Below are 20,955 nucleotides of genomic sequence, written 5' to 3'. Positions count from 1 at the left end.
ACCATAAGAAAGGCTGAGCGCCAAAGAATTGAGGCCTTTGAACTATGGTGCTGGAGAAGACTCCTGCGAGTCCCTTGGACTGCAAGGCGATCAAACCGGTCAGTCCTAGAGGAGATCAATCCTGACTGCTCTTTAGAAGGCCAGATCCTGAAGCTAAAACTCAAATACTTTGGCCACCTAATGAGAAGGAAGGACTCACTGGAGAAGAGCCTAATGCTGGGAAAGATCGAGGGCAATAGAAGAAGGGGACGACAGAGAATGAGGTGGCTGGATGGAGTCACTGAAGCAGTAGGCGTGAGCTTAAATGGACTCCAGAAGATGGTAGAGGACAGGAAGGCCTGGAGGAATGTTGTCCATAGGGTCACGATGGGTCGGACACGACTTCGCAGCTAACAACAACAACAACAACAGCCCTGCCTTTCTCATGATGTGCTCTGCATATAAGTTAAATAGGCAGGGCGACAGTATACAGCCTTGCCGGACTCCTTTCCCAATTTTGAACCAATCAGTGGATACGTGTCCAGTTGTCACTGTTGCTTCTTGACCCGCATATAGATTTCTCAAGAGACAAATAAGATGGTCTGGTACTCCCATCTCTTTAAGAACTTGCCAGTTTGTTGTGATCCACACAATCAAAGGCTTTAGCATAGTCAATGAAGCTTTTTTTGCTCAGCTTTTCTAAGGCCCACTTCACTTCACATTCTAGGATGTCTGGCTCAGGGTCAGTGACCACCTCATCGTGGTTATCAGGGACGTTTAGCCATAAGAAACTTTAAATATGAGTATTGCTCTAATTATCTTTGTGGGATTAGCAGGTTGCTGTAAAAAGACTTTGGTGTAGTGAACTTTGTGATTCCTATATTCTAGGAATATAGACCTGCCTGCCAGACCTATGCAGAAAAACATGATCCAACAGGAAGGTCATTCTGCAGGATGCTTTGCTTCCACATGGGGTGATATTTAACACACACACAGGACATCCCTAAGCAATAGACCAGACTCATGGAGAAACAGAACATCCTACCAGTTTGGGTATTTTTCTCTACATGGGTCTGATAGGCAGTTTGCTTTAGAATCCTGGCCTTTGGCTTTTTCTTGTATTTTATTTAATTTTATTTAATTATTTATTTAATGTTTGTTATCAAAACAGGTATATCAATTATACCCATCAACTATAACAGAATAAAAACTGATGGAGGGGAATGGAAATGCCCCATCTTTCTTACACCTTTACCACAGAAATTCAATAAACTACAAAAGGAAAAAAGCATCTTGCTCTCCATCCTACTTAGCAGTGCACCTCAGGATTCTTTTTTGCCAATAAGCAAGAAAATAAATCATTCTGGGGCTTTATTAATTAGGCTTGCTGATCCATAGTCAAAATGGCTGTTATGATTTTGTTGTATTACATACTTAAGATTCCGGAATTATCTTTTAAGATCAACACAGGTGCTCCTTGGGGAGCACCTGCGGCCGGCGTCAACTTCCCTCCGCCCAGTACGCTCCCAGAGAGAGGGCCTCCTCAGGGTGCCACCGGTCAAAGAATGCCGACTGGTGGCCCCCAGGGGGAGGGCGTTCTCTGTGGGTGCACCGGATCTTTGGAACCATCTTCCGGTCAAGCTCCGGATGGCGCCCGATCTCCGCTCCTTCCGGCGCGATCTTAAAACCCATCTCTTTGAACAAGCTGGCCTGGCCTGATGGGACGGGGTTGGATTTTATAAATGGATTTTAACTTTTAATCTGTATTAATTTATTACGGGCACTGTTTAATTACTTTTTAATAATTTTTAATTTTTGTATCTTGTTTTTATGTATTGCCCTGTTCACCGCCCTGAGTCCTTCGGGAGAAGGGCGGTATACAAATTAAATTAATAAATAAATAAATAAAATATATCCATTGTTAAGCTATGCAAAGACTTGAATTCCCCAGCAAGTTGGAACTTCAGCTTCCCTTTTAAAGAACAAAAATTTCCTACTTTATTTCATAACCTCACTATATGCTAGTGAGTTATGCAGCTAGGTCAATACAACCAAACTTTGCATGACACTATATCACAAATAAAATATTTGTTTTTGATTAAAAAGTACGTAATGGCAAGCGTCTCAGTCCCATGAATAAGATCACAATTTTTTTCATTGACAGTAAAAATGATCAAAATCTATGTTCTCTTAGGCCACAATATACTATTTATTAATAAAACACTGTTTACTGATGTTAGGTTTCACTCTTGATGCTACCACAAAAGCCAATGACCCACAGGAACAAAATCTCAGTCAATGCATTGAATGCCATTGATTCACATGTCATGAATTCACCCAGATGGACTTGAAAGGTTTGGGTACTTTCTGGTTCTGGTTAGGAAATAATCAGTTTTATCATAATAACACTCCCCCAAATAGCCTCAGAATCCCTGCTTGCATGAAAGCAAGCATAAATGTAACTGAATGTGCAAAATAGCTTACAGGAACCTGCATTGAATGCATGAATATCTAGGGGAGTTTGAAATCATTTGAACAACCTCCAGAGAGGGTGAGTCTTATCTTGACGTAATAAATCTTGAATAGGTCTTCTAACAGTATATTCCCTTAGCCCATATACAATATATTCTACAAGTTCTATGGATGCTATGTTGTTGCATCTGTGTACACACACACACACACACACTATTGTGAGTCTACAAAACATTTTGTGGTCAAAATATCCGAGATTCAAAATGTCTAACCCTAACCAGAAATGCCATTTTTAAAATGGAGCATCAAGAATGGAGAACTTCCTATAAAGCTGGAACAAGACTGTCACAGAACTTTGTGTGCTATTCTTAATGCAACTGTATTCAGTTAAAAAATTTGTTTTACAAAAAAATTGAATCAACATTTTAAGATTAATTAGAACTTTTCAATGTAATATAAAGATAATGATCATGGATTTTGTACTTCAGAAACATGAGTCAATGATTGTACTGGACGTGATGTATTATTGGAAGAAGCCCTTACGATATCATTTTCAGATTTTGATCTTGAAATAGTTGGTTTCTTGAGCTGCGGTGACATATTGGTATTGATACAGTAGTTTTGCTCATCTTTCAAACAGTGGTTTGTTTGACATGCAACAGTAACAGCTTCCTTTGCTTTGGTAGTAGTGCTGAGCAGATTTGAATATGGTTTTTCTACAAATTCATCTGATAAAGAAAATTGCGCTGAGCAAATATCACAAACATCATCACAGAAAGATTGTACACTTGCATTGGACCGGGATGGAAACACATATGCTCTGGATCTCACAGTCAAACCTCTGTGCGACTTTTTTGAACTTCCTTCTGTATCGGTGCTATCATATATGTCTTTCATAGTAACACGATCAGATTTGGTTTTGGCATGGGCTTCTATACCTGTAACGAAACAGTTAATATTGTTCATTAAAAAATGTATGTTAAAAACGAACTTATTTTAATAATAGTAAAACTAACTTGAATACTAGTTGATATCTATCTTCTATTCCAAAATTCCTCTATATATTATTTTTTCCCTCTAATGTTACCAAAGAATATATCAAATCATGTTAAAAAATAAGAAATAAAAACTTTAACTCAGACAGGGCAAAATTATTTTGGATATGTTACATTATCTTCCATTATCTATCTGCCTGCTTTGTAAGATTTCACGGAGTACCCTATTCATCTTTCATGAAGACATGCTTAAGACCAAGAGGACCTCCTCAATAGCTAAAAAGAGAAAATGGAGCTCCTTGCTCCAAGTATCTTCCCCTTCCTCACAATGCTTTTCTCAAAAGTATTCTTAAGATTGGAAAAAAGAAAGGGAAAAACTTATTAGGATTCAAATTCTATTGTGTACAGCATAAAAATATTTTTCAAATATTAGGTTTCATCACATCTATTTAATGTAAGCATTAACACTAATATGTTTATTTCTTAAAGCAAAGTAGAAAAGCTGCTTTTTAAATAAATTTGTGCCATAGGAAAATGGGTACAAGGTTTATTATTTAGAATAGGGGTAGAGAATCGCTTTGAACCCCGGGACCCTTAATTTTAATTTTTTTTTCAGCAGAAAATGTGGCAATTACATGGTATCAAAGGGGATGGAGAATGAAGAGATTATTTTAAATATTAATTGCTGTTAAATATTAATAGTACATCAATAATGTTGGTGAATTAGCACGTTTATCTTTCTGTTTCCCAAAGAAAATTTGGGAAACAGAGAAATTTGGCAGAGAATTTTGTTATTATAATTTGACAGCCAAATTTAAACAGTGCTAGAGACCGCAAAAATAGCTCTCAAACTTCATAATTTGGATCGGGGTTCTCACACTTTTAATTTCTCATGGATTCCTTTTGACCTTCATTTATTTCTGTAATTTTATCTCTAAAATTAGCACAGAGAATGAGTTGTGAGGTTTTTGAGAAATTGATCATTGGCCTAAGAAGTTTACTATGGCCCTGATAGCACCATAATAAATTGATAGGAATTTTAGATTTCTAACCCTAATCTCTTAAAATACATTTGATGGTTCATACAAATATCTAGAAGTTACCCTAAATTTTATTTTAATACCATGACAAACTGACCTGATAATCAAGAGTGTCATAATGTTTTGACTGTACAGTTCTGATCCACTAGGAAAAGTCTGCACAGTATGATCAAATTACTTCGCTGCCCTCATTGCGTCCACAGATAATCGCCCGGCCGCCCTGTTTGGGGTGACTCGCTCCCTCCTGAACCAGGAGGTGAGGGAGGAGCCCCTGCAGGGTCGTGCCGAGGAATTTAGTCAATATCTGGCGGATAAAATTGCTCAGATTCGGGCTGGATTAGACTCCGACTGGGCAGAGTCTGACGATGGGGAATCGAGCGGTCTTGGGAATATTACTTGGGAAGAATTCGATCCTGTGACTCCGGAAGAAGTGGACAGGATCATGGGGAGGCTGACTTCCACCACTTGTTTACTGGACCCGTGCCCCTCCTGGCTGGTTTATGCAGCGCGGGAGGGGACATGAGGCTGGCTCCAGGCAGTAATAACTGCTTCTTTGAGAGAGGGCAGCTTCCCCGCCACCTTGAAGGAGGCGGTGGTGAGGCTCCTCCTAAAGAAGCCTGCCCTGGACCCGGCCATTTTAAATAACTATCGTCCGGTCTCCAACCTTCGCTTTTTAGCGAAGGTTGTTGAGAGTGTGGTGGCTCATCAGCTTCCTCTGTTCCTGGAGGAAGCGGATTATCTGGACCCCTACCAATCGGGCTTTAGGCCCGGGTACAGCACGGAGACGGCATTGGTTACACTGGTGAACGATCTCTGGCGGGCTCGGGACGGGTTGCTCCTCTGTCCTAGTCCTATTAGACCTCTCAGCGGCTTTTGATACCATCAACCATGGTATCTTACTGCGGCGCCTCAGGGGGTTGGGAGTGGGTGGCACTGTTTTACAGTGGTTCTCCTTCTACCTTCTGGGTCATTCGCAGTCGGTGTTGACAGGGGGACAGAGGTCGGCCTCGAGGCCTCTCGTTTGTGGAGTTCCTCAGGGGTCGGTCCTCTCGCCTCTCCTGTTCAACATCTACATGAAGCCGCTGGGCGAGATCATGGTTTTGGGGTGGGGTATCATCAGTACGCTGATGATACCCAGCTTTTTATTTCCACCCCAGATCAACTCAGTGATACCCTCTCCGTGATGTCCCGTTGCCTGGAGGTGGTGAGGGTCTGGATGGGGAGGAACAGGCTTTGTCTAAATACCGACAAGACCGAGTGGCTGTGCGTACCGGCATCTCGGGTTGTCCATTCTATTCCATCTTTATCTATAGGGGGTGAGGTGTTACCCCCTGTAGATAGGGCTCGCAACTTGGGTGTCCTCCTTGATTCACAGCTCAATTTTGAAGATCATATAGGAGCTGTGACTAGGGGGCCTTTTGCCCAGGTTCGCCTGGTGCGCCAGTTGCGGCCCTATTTGGACCGGGATGCCCTACGCACAGTCACTCATGCGCTCGTGACCTCTTAGATAGACTACTGCAACGCTCTCTACATGGGGCTGCCCTTGAATACCACTCGGAGGCTCCAGCTGGTGCAGAATGCGGCCACACGAGTTGTGATGGGGGTCTCCCGATACTCCCATGTAACACCTCTGCTCCGCGAGCTGCATTGGCTTCCAGTTGTCTTCCGAGTGAGATTCAAGGTGCTGGTGATGACCTATAAAGCCCTAAATGGCATGGGTCCGGGTTATTTACAGGAGCACCTCTTGCCGGCGTTAACTTCCCATCGCCCTGTGCGCTCCCACAGAGAGGGCCTCCTCAGGGTGCCGTCGGTCAGGGAATGTCGACTGGCAGCTCCCAGGGGGAGAGCATTCTCTGTGGGCGCGCCTGCCCTCTGGAATCAGCTTCCAGTTGAGCTTCGGATGGCTCCCGACCTTCGCTCGTTTCGCCGCGACCTGAAGACTTGGCTATTTGAACTTGCCGGCCTGGACTGAGGGATTGGGATTTTAGATCTTAAATTTTTAAATTTTTAAATTTTAGAATGTGTTTATTGTTTAGGGCTATTTGATTTAATTTCATTTTAATTTTTATACATTGTGTGTTGTTTATAGCGTTTTAATTGCCCTGTACACCGCCCCGAGTCCCTTCGGAGAGGGGCGGTATATAAATCCAAATAAAAATAAATAAATAAATTATAATTTGCGTGCTGGAGAAGACTCCTACGAGTTCCTTGGACTGCAAGGCGATCAAACCGGTCAGTCCTAGAGGAGATCAATCCTGACTGCTCTTTAGAAGGCCAGATCCTGAAGCTAAAACTCAAATACTTTGGCCACCTAATGAGAAGGAAGGACTCACTGGAGAAGAGCCTAATGCTGGGAAAGATCGAGGGCAAGAGAAGAAGGGGACGACAGAGAATGAGGTGGCTGGATGGAGTCACTGAAGCAGTAGGCGTGAGCTTAAATGGACTCCAGAAGATGGTAGAAGACAGGAAGGCCTGGAGGAATGTTGTCCATAGGGTTGCGATGGGTCGGACACGACTTCGCAGCTAACAACAACAACAACAACAATAATTTGGTGATTTGCTATATGTTATCTTAGAGACCTTTATTTTTCAAATGCTAGATATGACACATATGTGACATATACAGTATGCATATATTTCTAATATTTAAGAAAATCTGGTACCAGTTAACACAATCAGATTTAAATATAACCAAAGGTAAGATACCCTTAACAAATGGACATATCCTTAGTTCAACAATATTTTCTCACATTACATAACTACAATTCCCAGAATCTTAAATCACCATGTCCAATAATGAGGAATGGTTATACAGGTAATCTTCACTTAATGACAGCCATCAGGGTTGGAGTTTCCATCACTAAACAATGCAGTCGTAAAGCATATCATGTAATACCATATCACTTAGCAATGGCGATTGCTTGGTATCAGGTGAACCACCAGTTTGTTAAACAAGGGAATCCAGGCTGGTTATGGAGTGCCCAGATCACGTCACTGTGGTGCCACTGTGATGGCTGGAACCTTCAGGATTGGTCATAAGTACTGCTTTTCAGCAGTTATAAATTTGAATGGTCAATGAATGAATGGTCATTAACTGAGAATTACTGGAATATATGTGGAGATCAGTATGCTCTTCCTATTTGATAGATAGATAGATAGATATGGACATAGAGAGATATAGATCATGGGTCGGCAACCTGCGGCTCCGGAGCCACATGCGGCTCTTTAAGCCGTCTCCTGCGACTCCCAGTCCTCCTCCGCCATGTGCGGTTCTGAAAAAAAAGTGGGAGTAAAAAAGCCCCATTGAGAGAATGGGGCGGCGGAGGTTTGGAGAGCTGTGGCGGAGGTTTGGAGAGCTGAGGTTTGGAGAGCTGCGGCAGAGGTTTGGAGAGCTGCTGCCTTCGTCCGCGTTTCTTTTGGCCCCGAAACGCGGACGAAGGCAGCAGCTCTCCAAACCCCCACCGCCCCGTTTGGAGAGCTGCTGCCTTTGTCCGTGTTTCTTTCAAACACGAAGGCAGCAGCTATCCAAACGGGGCCGCGGTTTGGAGAGCTGATGTTTGAAGAGCTGCGGCGGAGATTTGGAGAGCTGAGGTTTGGAGAGCTGCCTTCATCCGTGTTTCTTTCAAACGCAAAGGCAGCAGCTCTCCAAACGGGGCGGCGGAGGTTTGGAGAGCTGAGGTTTGGAGAGCTGCAGCAGAGGTTTGGAGAGCTGCTGCCTTCGTCTGTGTTTCTTTTAGCCCCGAAACGCGAAGGCAGCAGCTCTCCAAATGGGACACCGCCTCCGCCGCCCCGTTTGGAGAGCTGCTGCCTTCGTCTGAGTTTGAAAGAAACACGGACGAAGGCAGCAGCTCTCCAAATGGGGCACCGCCTACGCCGCCCCGTTTGGAGAGCTGCTGCCTTCGTCTGAGTTTGAAAGAAACACAGACGAAGGCAGCAGCTGTCCAAATGGGGGGGCCGAGGTTTGGAGACCTGCGCAGCTCTCCAAACCTCCGCTGCCCCATTTGGACAGCTGCTGCCTTCGTCCGCATTTGAAAGAAACACGGATGAAGGCAGCAGCTCTCCAAACGGGGCGGCAGAGGTTTGGAGACCTGCGTAGCTCTCCAAACCTCCGCCGCCCTGTTTGAAGAGCTGCTGCCTTTGTCTGCGTTTTTTTCTGGGCCGAAAGAAACGTGAAGGCAGCAGCTCCAAACGGGGCCGCAGAGGTTTGGAGGCCCCAGGGAGAGGGGCAGGGCACTCAGGTGGCTCCGGGCTGAAGGCGGCGCCGCAACCCAGCGCTCGTCGCCAGGGAGACCTGCCTCTACACAGGTGCTTCCCGGCTCGGAGGAGTTGCACTGCGGGAAACGTTTGCGAGGCTTCCTTCAGCTGGGGAAGGGCCCCTTGCCTCCGAGGGGGGCCCAGGCGGGATCCTCTGAAAGGCCGTTTTCTTCCTCGTCTTCGCGCAGCCCTCCGCGGTCGTCTCGGCCTGCAAGTCCCCCCTCCCCCCCGGTAAGCTGGCGGCACCAGGCAGCGACAGGTGCGTGCGGCTCAGGATGCAACGCGGGTGTCGGGGATGCCGAGGATCGGCAGTGCAAGCAATCCAGGGCAGGAGCTGATCCCGAAGCTTCACAAAAGGCGGAAAGAAAAAAGTCCCAGAGAGAGAGAGCGCAGGGCGGGGGGAGAGCAGTTTTTTCTGAGGGAGGAAAAGCCAGGACGGCACTAGAGGTGGATGGGGGCAGGGCTGGTGCACGTTTTGCCTTGTTCTGCACATGCACATACGCATGTGCGTGCACATTTTGCGGCTCCCACTTTTTTGTGTGTGACGGAACCAGTTCCGAGTGGCTCTTTTGCTGTTTCAGGTTGCTGACCCTTGATATAGATATATAGATATATATACACATACATACATATACAAACCTCCCCAAACGTCGGCAGGTCTGCGCGGAGGAACGGAGACCTGGGGAGGTTTGGGGAGGCGCCCAAACCTCCCCAAACGTCGGCAGGAGGAACGGAGACCTGCCGACGTTTGGGGAGGTTTGGGGAGGCGCCCAAACCTCCCCAAACGTCGGCAGGAGGAACGGAGACCTGGGGAGGTTTGGGGAGGCGCCCAAACCTCCCCAAACGTCGGCAGGTCTCCGTTCCTCCGCGCCCTGCCTGCCTGCTTCTTTCCGCTGCGGAAAGAAGCAGGCAGGCAGGGCGCGGAGGAACGGAGACCTGCCGACATTTGGGGAGGTTTGGGGAGGTGCGCGCGGAAAGAAGCAGGCAGGCAGGGCGCGGAGGAACGGAGACCTGCCGACATTTGGGGAGGTTTGGGGAGGTGCGCGCGCACCTCCCCAAACCTCCCCAAACTTCGGCAGGTCTCGGACGGCGGTGGCTTGGGAGAGGTGCGCGCGATCCCGGAAGCACCAAAGCCTCGGCCGCGCACAAGTCCTCGGTAAGTTTTTTTGTTGACTGGAGTATAAGCCGAAGTGGAATTTTTCAGCCCAAAAAGTGGGCTGAAAAATTCGGCTTATACTCAAGTATATACGGTACATTTAACATATTCACTTTACTTTGCAAAACTCTCTTAGCAATATATATTCTTTGTAGATTACATTCTTAGAAACTGTTTATACCTGCTGTCTGTTTTTTTCTTGAGTCCTATTAAATATAAAAAAGATAATCAAAGCATCAACATTATGTTAAACAAACTGTATTAAGAATTTTTCTAATGCTGGAGTTATTAGGTATGCCTCATCCTGTATTAACTATTAAATATTAAAATATGTTGAAGATTAACAAATCTTTTATTATAATGTAATTATAATTAAATAAATAAAAAAATTAAATGGTTTTAAGTCAAGGACTACCTGTATTTCATAAATCAATATAATTGATACTAAATGGGCTATGCTGCATTTAGAATATAGAGAATAAAATACATAGCCTATCACCACAGTATAAAATTGCTTTCACAACAGAGTTGCACGGTATCCGAAAGCCTTTAGTGCTATGTTAGAAACATTCAAATTTTATTGACCAGGCACTAAAGAAGCCAAGGAAATATCAGATTCTTAAAACTAATTTTGATGTATCAATTACTACTGGACTTTTCATATCCCTTTGGAGGGAGAAGTGTTTTTTAAATGTAACATGTATAACCAACAGTTTAGTATGTCTTTTTCTATTATAACTGCATTAAAAGAAATTATTTTTTTTAAAAAAATATTAAATATAAATTGAAAAAATCTGTATACCAAAAATAATATATTTATGTCACTGTCAGATTCCATTATGGTTCCATTATTATTAACAATGTAGATGTGTTTTGGCTCTATACATACTTATAGGCTGAATATGAATTATTAGCAACATCTGGCTTTATCAAAGCTGTGGAATATAGGTGCAATGTACTTGTGTATCTGGTACAATATTCTAACCAATTCCAATCTATTCTATTGGGATTCACTCATTGAGATTTCACAATTATATATTGTATGTGTCAATTTTCTGCCTAGTAGTATTCTGTATTTATTTATATCACCCAAATGAGTAACTCCTATTGTGAATTTATACAAGCATGTTTATAATTTTAATTAGCCTCAGAATATTGTGAATCTAAAGAGAAGCCACATATATTAAGAGTTCTTTTTTTATAACTATTAAAGTACTGTATCTTACCTTTGGTTGTACAAAATTAAAATTCTGTGAAACAGAAATAGGGGCATAACCTTGAGAATCAGTAGATTTAGACTTGCGAGAGGATTTCCCATCTTTCAAAACAGTATTGAAAAATTCTAAAACTAGTCTGAAATATTTAAAAAATATATGATTAAATACAAAAACTGAACATTTTTGTACTAAATTTTGTAATAAAAAATATATAAAACTAAAGATTTCTTTGATTTGCTCATCATACTAAGATGAAAGCATTTAGCAAAAAAGGAAAGAGAGGAAAAGGATGAAATCAAAAGTGCAGAAAAAAATATAAAGAAGAAAAAAAATATAAAGTAGATCCTTATAGACAAAAAGTCTATGGAATTTGCCTAAGTATTGAACATAGATGTCTTTTCTCTAATCAAAGCTGTCAGTTTGGCCACCTCAGAAATTTCCATCATCTTCACCATCCATTCTTCCATTGGGGGTAATGTCAGATTTTTCACCTTTGCACTGCAGTTATCATGTATAAAAACAAAGCTCCGTGACTTTTTTCCAGATGATTACTGATCAGTTCCAAAAGAAAAGCCTCTGGTTTCAATTTTATATTACTCTTAAAAATCTTCTGAATTAAGATATGTAATTGAGTCCAAAACTCTCTAGTCATTTTCACATATACCAAGCATGGTAAAATAACCCCACTTACTGATTATACTTCCAGCGTAAATTTGAAGCACAATAAGGAAATTTAACTCACACCAGTCATTTAGAAACCACTTACAACAGACTTCCCAGGGGTATTTACAATATCTTTGCCCCAAACTGCCTTTACTTCTGGTTTTTGGCAAGACTGGGCCATGCAAACAATTGATTCACTTAATGACAATGTCCTTCACTTAACGACCATGTAGGTCACTTTATGACCACTGCAAACAAGGTCGTAAAATTGGGCTGTCACATGAGTGAACGCATGCCCCCCACACACAATCCCTAGCTATGTATAGCAACCACAGCAACCTCTGATCTGTCAAGTAATAAAAATTACCATCAGAAAATCATGTTTTTTACCTTAAAAAGAAAAACAGGTGTGTTTCAATGAAGACACACTATTTTCAAAATGCCATTATATGACACAAAAGACTGAGAGAACACTGCATGACGGGTTGTTATTTTTGAAAATAAAAAAGATTTACTTTATTATTTATATTTATTACTATTTATTATTTTTAAATAATAATAACGGCAATATTCAAACAGATCTAAATAGATGTTAACTAAAATTTGCTGGAAGATTGAAGCTACCAGAATATATTTCTGCAATGTAATTGCAAGTCTGATAGAAAAGATACATTGATTCTCAACTGCCAAGGTACTAAATGTCTATGGAGTTTTGCTTCTCATCCAAAAAACGTTTTCTTTAGAGCTGAAGAAGCTTCTTGGATGAGAAGTGAAACGTCTTCAAAGAAAAACAAGAAAGTCCAGTTGCCTCTTGAGAAAGCACCTTTGGGACTTCCAAGATACTAGTAATGGACCATAATAAAGGTATTACTACTTTACAAGGTAAATGATTAAAAAAATATGCATTTTGTTAAAAGAAAAAAGCACTTGAGTTAAACTGCGTTGAGTTCATAACTAAAGTGTAATCTCATTTCATTTAAGGTTAGAAAGCAAGTTTTTTCCAAATAAAGTACTCTTTTATCTGGAGATACTCTCTAACCGAGTTCCCCAACCTTTCCAGCTTTGCTGGCTGGTGGGGGGGGGGAGAGGGGATGATTCTACATGAGAGGTGGGTGAGTGCACACGCATGCACTCCATTTCTACAAGTGGCAGGCCTGGCCAGTTTCCAAACGGCTGAAGGCCCAGTAGTGGGCCACAACCCAGGGCTGGAGACCCCTGCTCTAACAGACCAAATTTTATCTAATTTTCATTACATTTCATTCTAAAAATATTCCTTTGTCCAAATAATCTCAATACATATGTTATTAAATAAGTTAGGATTTGTGTTGTATATTAATCTGGTATTAAGCAATACTGTATTAGGCCCGGGGTACTTGCGAGACCACCTGCTGCCATTGTCAACCTCCCATCGCCCGGTTCGCTCCCACAGAGTCGGCCTCCTCAGGGTGCCGTTGGCCAGGCAATGCCAGCTGGCGACCCCCAGGGAGAGAGCCTTCTCTGTGGGCGCGCCGACCCTCTGGAATGAACTACCCCCGGAGCTACAGACGGCCCCTGACCTTCGGTCCTTCCGCCGTGACTTGAAGACCTGGTTGTTCCAACAAGCGGGCCTGGACTATGTTTTTTAATTAGGCTTTTTACTGGGTCTTGTATTTATTGCATCTATTGTTTAATTATTTTTTAAATTTTTTATTTTGTTTTTTAATTTTTATGGTTGTGAGCTGCCGAGTCCTCACGGAGAAGGGCGGCATATAAATTTAATCAAATCAAATCAAATCAAATAGTAATAGTAGTAGTCCGCAATTTACAGTTCATTTGGGGACCATTCAAAGTTACATCATTGAAAATGACTTATGACCATTCTCACACTTAAAACTGTTGCAGCATTCCCATGGTCATGAGATCAAAATTCAGATGCTTGGCAGTTGGTTCATATTTATGACAGTAGCATGATCACCTTTTGCAACCTTCTGACAAGCAAAGTCAATGGGGAAGCTAGATTCACTTAACAATCTTACTAACTTAACTGAAGTGATTCGCTTAACTATGGCAAGAAAGGTCATAAAATGGGGCAAAATTCACTTAACTGTCTCACTCAACAAAAATGTTGGACTCAATTGTCGTTGTAAGTCGAGGACTACCTGTAGTCTGTTTGAAATGTTTGAAACAAATTGTAAAACCATTAACTTACCTTCTTTTAAGGTAGAGGTAAAATCCTATTAACACAATAATAAACAGAGCTATTCCAAAAATTGTAGCACCAGCTATAAGAGCGTTGCTTAAATGTTGCAAAGCACCTAAATAAATAAAAAAGTTAATGTTAAAATATTATGTACTTCATTTTAGATTTATAATTTTTAAGATCTCTTCCATTGTAATTGCCCTAAAATCATGTTTATTCAGAGTAAGCCCACATGATTAAATGTAGTCCTATCTGCTGCATGACTGTGAAGAAGGGCAATTTTCAGTAAAGGAATGGTGCTAACTCTTCACCATTATTCGTTATTCCACAATGCATGGCCTCCTAGTTTTTTCCGGCTGGACTCCAAAATCAGAAGCAAAGAAAGATAAATGTGATTGGAAAGGGATGGTTAGAATAATAATAGAATTCAGCATCTCTGCTATGACTTTCAAGCAAATCTCATGTCATCCTAATAGCTGTGCAGGTGTCCCATTTTTGAATAAATTATATAGCTTTGAGTATTTCAGAAGTCCTGCATTTTATAAAATCCATTATTCATTTTGATGTTTATGACAATTAAACAATTACAATCTCCATTCCAACATAAGTATGCAAGGATGGAAATGTGTATTAATAGAACTTTATGCCAGAAGTCAGATAGTTCAGCATTAGTCAGAAATTTGCTGAAGGTCTTCATTTCATATAATAAAGTGCAAGAGCTACAGCATGATATAGTGAATCATATTCAAAAAGTGGCCAGGACCCTTTTTGGGAGGGAGACTAAGAGGTAAAGTTTATATCTTAAACCTACAAAATATTTAAAGGACTCATTTTATCCTTTATTTTTTAAAACATCTCATTCTTTCCATTGTTCACAAATGGGGAACATTTAGGAATCCATTGTTGTATATTATTTTTGTGGAACTTGTCTGGGGTGATTTGCTTCACTTATCTTTTTTCCCCATTTACCAAGATCATTTGAGCCAGAATTGCCATTGATATTACTGATGCAGAAAACAACTGCATTAAGCTTCTTATTCTTCTTCTAATTACCTTCTACGTAGTTATTTCTGTTGAAGTATCTGTGTGGAAGAAGAGCTTTGACTTCCTAATCAGGGAGTTTCTAGATAGGATCAGGGAGACTAGAGCTTTTATTCCTGAATGTAAAACAGCCATAAGCTGAGCAGACAATAAGTGTGGGGTAGTGTCTTATACTTTAATAGGGTGGGATATCTGAGCCCATCTTTGTTCAGATTGTTAACTTTATTCTGACACTCTACATTAACTATACCACTTTAAGAAATGACAAGGAAAATCTCAGCATCTCCAATAAAAAAATAAGCTAAATTTCTGATGGGACTATGGACCATAACAGTTTCTTCTAAATGTAACAGGACAAGGAGGAGTAATATAATACAGCAATAGGCAATTTTTTAAACAGGCCTGCTTGAGTTTTAATACCCTTTCTATGATTGGAACAGACTTTGTAAAACAGATTTTCCAATTATCTTCTCTACAGCTCCCATTACCCAAAACGTTTTAGGTCTGGAAGATCTTTAGAATTGCTACAGAAGTCTGAAGGGAGAAAGATTGATAAAATTAGCCAACCCCCAAAACAATAAGAAATATCACTTACGATTTATGCTAATAATTCAATATATATGAATTTAAGTGATACATAATTTTTATGTTAATAATTTGCTTCATCAGGTCAGAATCAATGTTCACTAGATTTGAAATCCTTTTGTTGGTTGCCATGGAGAATTTACTATATGTAGGATATGAAACCAGTTTCTTTCCTTTTTAAATTTACAAAACTGGATATAAATAAGTTTATTGATCAATGATACTTTTAAACTGAAGAAGTTATTCAATTTATACATTTAACTATATTAAAGCTATTATTTCTTTAAAAATATATACAATGAACACAAAAATAAACCTACCTACTGATATTGATTCAGTTTTATGTTTTGCTGATCGCTTGGTTCTTTCAACAGTTGACGATGAGCCATTAAAAATATCTTTGTAGAAGTAGATTAAGTCTGGAAAACCCTCTTTTTTAACAAGCCATTTTACCATCGGTATTTTTAGAGATGACATTTCAAGTGCTTTTGGACTAAGACTAAAATACTTTTTAACTCTTTCTGAAGATGGCAACAGATATCGCAACATTTTTTTCACTTTGATTAATTGCTTTGTCTGATATTTCTTTGAGCTAAAAAATTCTTGCTTCATACAGATTGTAATTGTTAAAAACTTAAGATTTATTGTGGAAAAATGCATATAGCAATTTTTGAACAAAGTCCCCCTTTCATTTTCTCCAAATTTACTTTCTTTTCTGAGAATACTGCCCCATTTTGGTATTAAATATTTGTCTTTATAATTTTTTGTTTGAAACACAGGGTTTTTCTTTTGAATGTTAAACATCTTTTTATGAGTTGAGTATACTTTCTGTATGTGACTGTTTCTTTGATAAGTGAATAAATGTCTGAACTGAAGCTTCTGATTTGAATAAATTGATTGTTTATTTCTTGTTTTCTGTTTCCACATCTTGATTTTTTCTTTAATATTTTTTTCCTGTTGTAAACTTTTAAATCCTATATATGTATTTCTTTCTCTATTAAATATTTTCTGTTCATCAGAAACTATTCTGTGCAAATTTTTAATGTACTCATTTGTATTCACTTTACAAATTTTTTCTTTTACAGAAGCTAAAAATCTATCAACACTATTTTTACATTTTTCTTTTAAAATATTTGCTTCAATATGCTCTTTTCCTTTATGTTGCTTTATAAATTTTAATATTATAATACTTCCCAAGCTTTTCTGACTTTTTTGTAACAGTTCTTCACTTCTTAGTATATTTGCTTGATGTGCCATATAACTCATTGGTGATCTGGTTTCCATGTATTTACATCCATTTTCAAAATATGATGCATGTGATTTGTTATCTTCAAATATCTTTCTCACATTAGTATGCCAATTCATTTTTACTTTACAATTTTTAAGATTTGCATTGATCAACATATTGAGTCTCCTTAAATAATTTCTTTCCCTCAGAATGTTACTAAATGTTATTAAATGCTTTTTTGAAATTTGTATGCTTGTTTTTCTGTCTCCAACTAAATATAGATTTATTTTAAACAGAACTGCATATTTTTGTTGATGGTTCTTAATGGCACTTTTGCCATGAATTTTGAAATTCATTCTGAAGCTTTTGTAATTTCTGTTGTCCTTTTTCAGTGTAGACTGTTCTAAGATTCTATTCACTGATATTTTGTATGAATCATTATCAGATGTTATTAATAATTGTTGATGCTCTTTTAAATGCCCTGCAACAAAACAAATAACCCTAGTTTAATTAAATATTTCAAATCACATTATCATAAAGTCAGGATTATATTCTAAGACTTGTTTTAATAACAGTAATTGTTTTGAACAAAATAGCTCCCTTATAGGGCATGTGATACTATATACCAACAAATGTTTCAGAGATTTTTAACGTTATTACATTAGATTAACTTGCTTAGGTTTAAAATTGTAACTATAAAAGCAATTTGGATGTCTATGGAAATGGTATGGGGTGATGCATCCATCCTTATTTTTGATTACTCGGCAGCTTTCAATACCATCAAGTTTCAATATCATCCTCCTGGCCAGACTCTGAGAATTGGGGATGCATTGTATTACTGGTTTGGTTTCTTTCTGAGGTCAATTCCAGTTGTGTTGTTAGGGCAGGAAGAAGTTCAACCTGCAGTCCCTATCCTTTGGGATGTCTCAGGGCTCAGTGCTTTTTCCCATCAATGTCTTCTTAAACCTGCTGGATGAGGCCATCCTATGACGTTTCATCAGTAAGACAATACCAGCTTTATATAGTTTTATTCCATACAGCATTAGGGGTGTGGGTCTATACATATAGTATCTATATAGTATGTTTAGGTGTGTGTAGTGTATCACTTTGAGAGTGGGCAACTAAATTTCATTTTTGATGTGTACTGTTGTGCCTACAGTTAAAAAAAATGACAATAAAGGTTATCTTATCTTATCTCTACCTCAGGTTGTCTGAGTGATGCCATAGAGATTTTTCTCAGTGCTAGAAACAAATATCAGGTTTCAGCTCTACCCTAGCAAGGCCAAACAGGTCTAGGTTTTTGGACTTTTCATCTTTGATTCTGCCTCAGACAGAATCAGCACTGTCAGTGGAATCCTCCCAGACTCACAGATTCTGCTCAAATAAAAGGTGGCAGCCATAGCTCAGATGGCCTTTGCACAGCTTTTGGATTATGCACCATTTCTGGACAAAGAGGCATATTCAGTCACTTATGCTCTAGTGGCCTTTGATTCCAAAACTGCCACGTGTTCTACATGAGACTACCCCTGAAGAGCATTTCAGTCAATATAAAATGCAGCAGGGTGAGCTATTTGTTTATTTACATTCCATCTTTATTATTTCTACAAATAACTCAAGGCAGCACACATGTAGAATGTACCTTCTTCCTGCTATTTCCCCACAACCACTCTGTGAGGCTAATTGGACTGGGAAAGAGTGACTGGCCCAATGTAACCAGTTGCCTTTCATGTCTAAGGTGGGACTTGAACTCAGTCTCTTGCTTTCTAGCCTGATGCCTTAACCACTAGACCAGGGGTGTCAAACTCAATTTCATTGAGGGCCACTTCAGCATTGCGGTTGCTCTCAGGGGGCCGGGTGGGTATGGCCAGGGTGGGCGTGGCCTACTGGGTGGGCATGGCTAGAGTGCGTATGGCCTACTGGGTGGGCGTGGCCAGCTCTACATCGTTCGCATCAAGGGTGCCTATGGGGGCCTGATCAGGAGTGGGACAGATCTGAGGGTCTCTGGCAGAAGGAGGGTCTCTGGGCCAGGGCCAAGGCAGTGGGGGCTGTTCCCTCACTGTTTCCAGGATGGCTTCGCGGGCCACATGAAACCACTTTGCGGGCCGCATCCGGCCCCCGGGCCTTGTGTTTGACATGTCTGCACTAGACCAAACAGGTTCTTATATTATTATCTTATTAAGTCAAGTTGTCTTAAAATTGCCTGTTGTTTGGTGCATAGGTCACCTCTACTATTATTATGTGAGCTGCACTGGCTATCAGTATGTTTCTGGATGAAATTCAAGGTGGTGGTAGTCACCTTTAAACCTTATGGGACCATCTCTCCCCAGTTTTTTCTACTCATCTCATTCAGTCCAGCAGAAGGGGAATGCTCTAGATGCCATCTGCTAAGAAGTGGCATTTGACTCAAGAGGAGAGCCTTTTTTGCCATGACACCAGCCCTCTGAAACATCCCTCTAGAGATCAGATTGACCCTGATCCTGCAGGCCTTCTGCAAGGCCTTGAAGACTTCATACTGTACATGCACTGAGGCTGCAGTGTTTGTGAGAAAGCCCATCTCCCATAAAATTTGCATCAGCTGCAGTTTTGTAAACCTTTTAAAGAAGACTTTCCTTCTCACCTGATCCTTATGGCGCTTAAAGTATCCCCTTTTGGCAGTAAATTTGACTGTTCTACAAAAGTAATATTGTAGATTCTTGGGTAGTTTTTACCAAGGTCCAGTGGTTTTTCTATTACTTAATGAAAAGTTGAGCAATCAAAATTTCTAGATGCCATTCTCAGCAGTTGCTTAAATAGGTATCCAATATTCACAGTGTAATGCAGATTTTTACTTATTTCAGATATACAATGGATTTATTATTTCAATTCTGATATAGTATCTGATTTCCACCACAGAACAGATAAAGTTTCAGTTCCGCCGTATCTACAATAGTATAAAACTAACTCATTAAAACTCCAAGTCCAAACTACAAATATTTTCATTCTCAGATTTTAAAGTCATTCATAGCATTGAACCAGGTTGCTTTTATGCCGATTCTCTCATATTGAGAATGGCAAGAACTATTAAACTGGAACCCAACTACTAATCTCCCGTATTTATTTAGACGCTTAAAGTCATTACTTTTAACTTCACACTCTTATTTACAAAGGAGGACTTTCAAATTCTACTAAGCTCCTCATCCGCCGAAGACTCTCATGCTTTCCTCAACTTAGCGCCTTCCGAGAGAATAAAACCTTCGCGACCGATCCATAATTCCCAGCCGTTCAGCTGAAGCAGTTAGGTTTTATATGGTCCTCACCTGGCCACGCTTCACAGAGGAGAAGCAGACGGCCTCGTTCGCGCCACTCCGTGAACGGCGCCAGAACTAGGAATGCGACCATAAGGGCTCCAGCTCTTAGCATGGCTTTTTTCCGCGCACGAACTTCTCCCAGCCCGCCATGGCGGCTCTAACGGTCCGTCGAGCTGAACGAACAAGCGAACGCCACAAGAGACGGCGAGAGAGGCTCCCGCGACGATTCTGACCTCGCGCGCGAAGAAATTGGCGGGCTTGTCAACGCGCTTGTTGTTAAGGTAGCGCGAGCGGGGCGGGGCTTCAGGCAGCCCGCTGTCCTAACGCATTTCGAGAGTGTGTCGTTGAAGGCTCAGGTGCTGTATCTGCCCTAAGAAGACGATTCAAATAAACGCTTTTTAAAAATTACTTACCTGGTCTCTGATTCTGTTGAAAGACCGAAACGTCAAAAGTGAATTTTTTTTTATTTTTTATTTTAATTCCATTTATATCCCGCCCTTCTCCGAAGACTCAGGGCGGCTTACAAGCTTAGCAGTAGCCTTCATTCTATGTATATGCCTGCTTATTAGGGCTTTCGGGGGCCCCCCTAAGCGGCATTATTACAAAGTCAGCTTATTGCCCCCAACAATCTGGGTCCTCATTTTACCTACCTCGGAAGGATGGAAGGCTGAGTCAACCTTGAGCCTGGTGGGATGCGAACTTGCACTAATTGCAGGCAGCTGGTGTTACTTAAGGAGGCATTAGCCCACTGCTCCACCAAGGCTTCAACGCGGTTCCCCCCCCCCACCGCGTCCGTCGGTTGCTATTAATGTCCGTATCTTTTGTATCTTGATAAATTTCCTAGGAAGAGCAGAAGTGT

At 40.8% G+C, this 20,955-nt stretch overlaps 1 protein-coding gene across 1 annotated transcript; it reads right to left on the bottom strand.

Annotated features, from left to right (window-relative positions):
- Nucleotides 1-10,786: 10,786 nt before the first annotated feature.
- Nucleotides 10,787-20,230, bottom strand: LOC308665415 (uncharacterized protein). The gene is made up of 4 exons (XM_081323428.1): nt 20,106-20,230; nt 15,902-17,290; nt 13,965-14,070; nt 10,787-11,249 (listed from the first exon to the last, which is right to left on the bottom strand). Exons 1-4 carry the CDS (start codon nt 20,206-20,208, stop codon nt 11,060-11,062), a joined length of 1,788 nt encoding a protein of 595 aa, XP_081179554.1. The 5' UTR covers nt 20,209-20,230; the 3' UTR covers nt 10,787-11,059.
- Nucleotides 20,231-20,955: the final 725 nt, after the last annotated feature.

This window comes from Vipera berus (assembly GCF_964194415.1).
Source record: "Vipera berus genome assembly, chromosome: 3".
Lineage (NCBI taxonomy): Eukaryota > Metazoa > Chordata > Lepidosauria > Squamata > Viperidae > Vipera > Vipera berus.
This window is presented reverse-complemented; position numbering and strand designations above follow the sequence as displayed.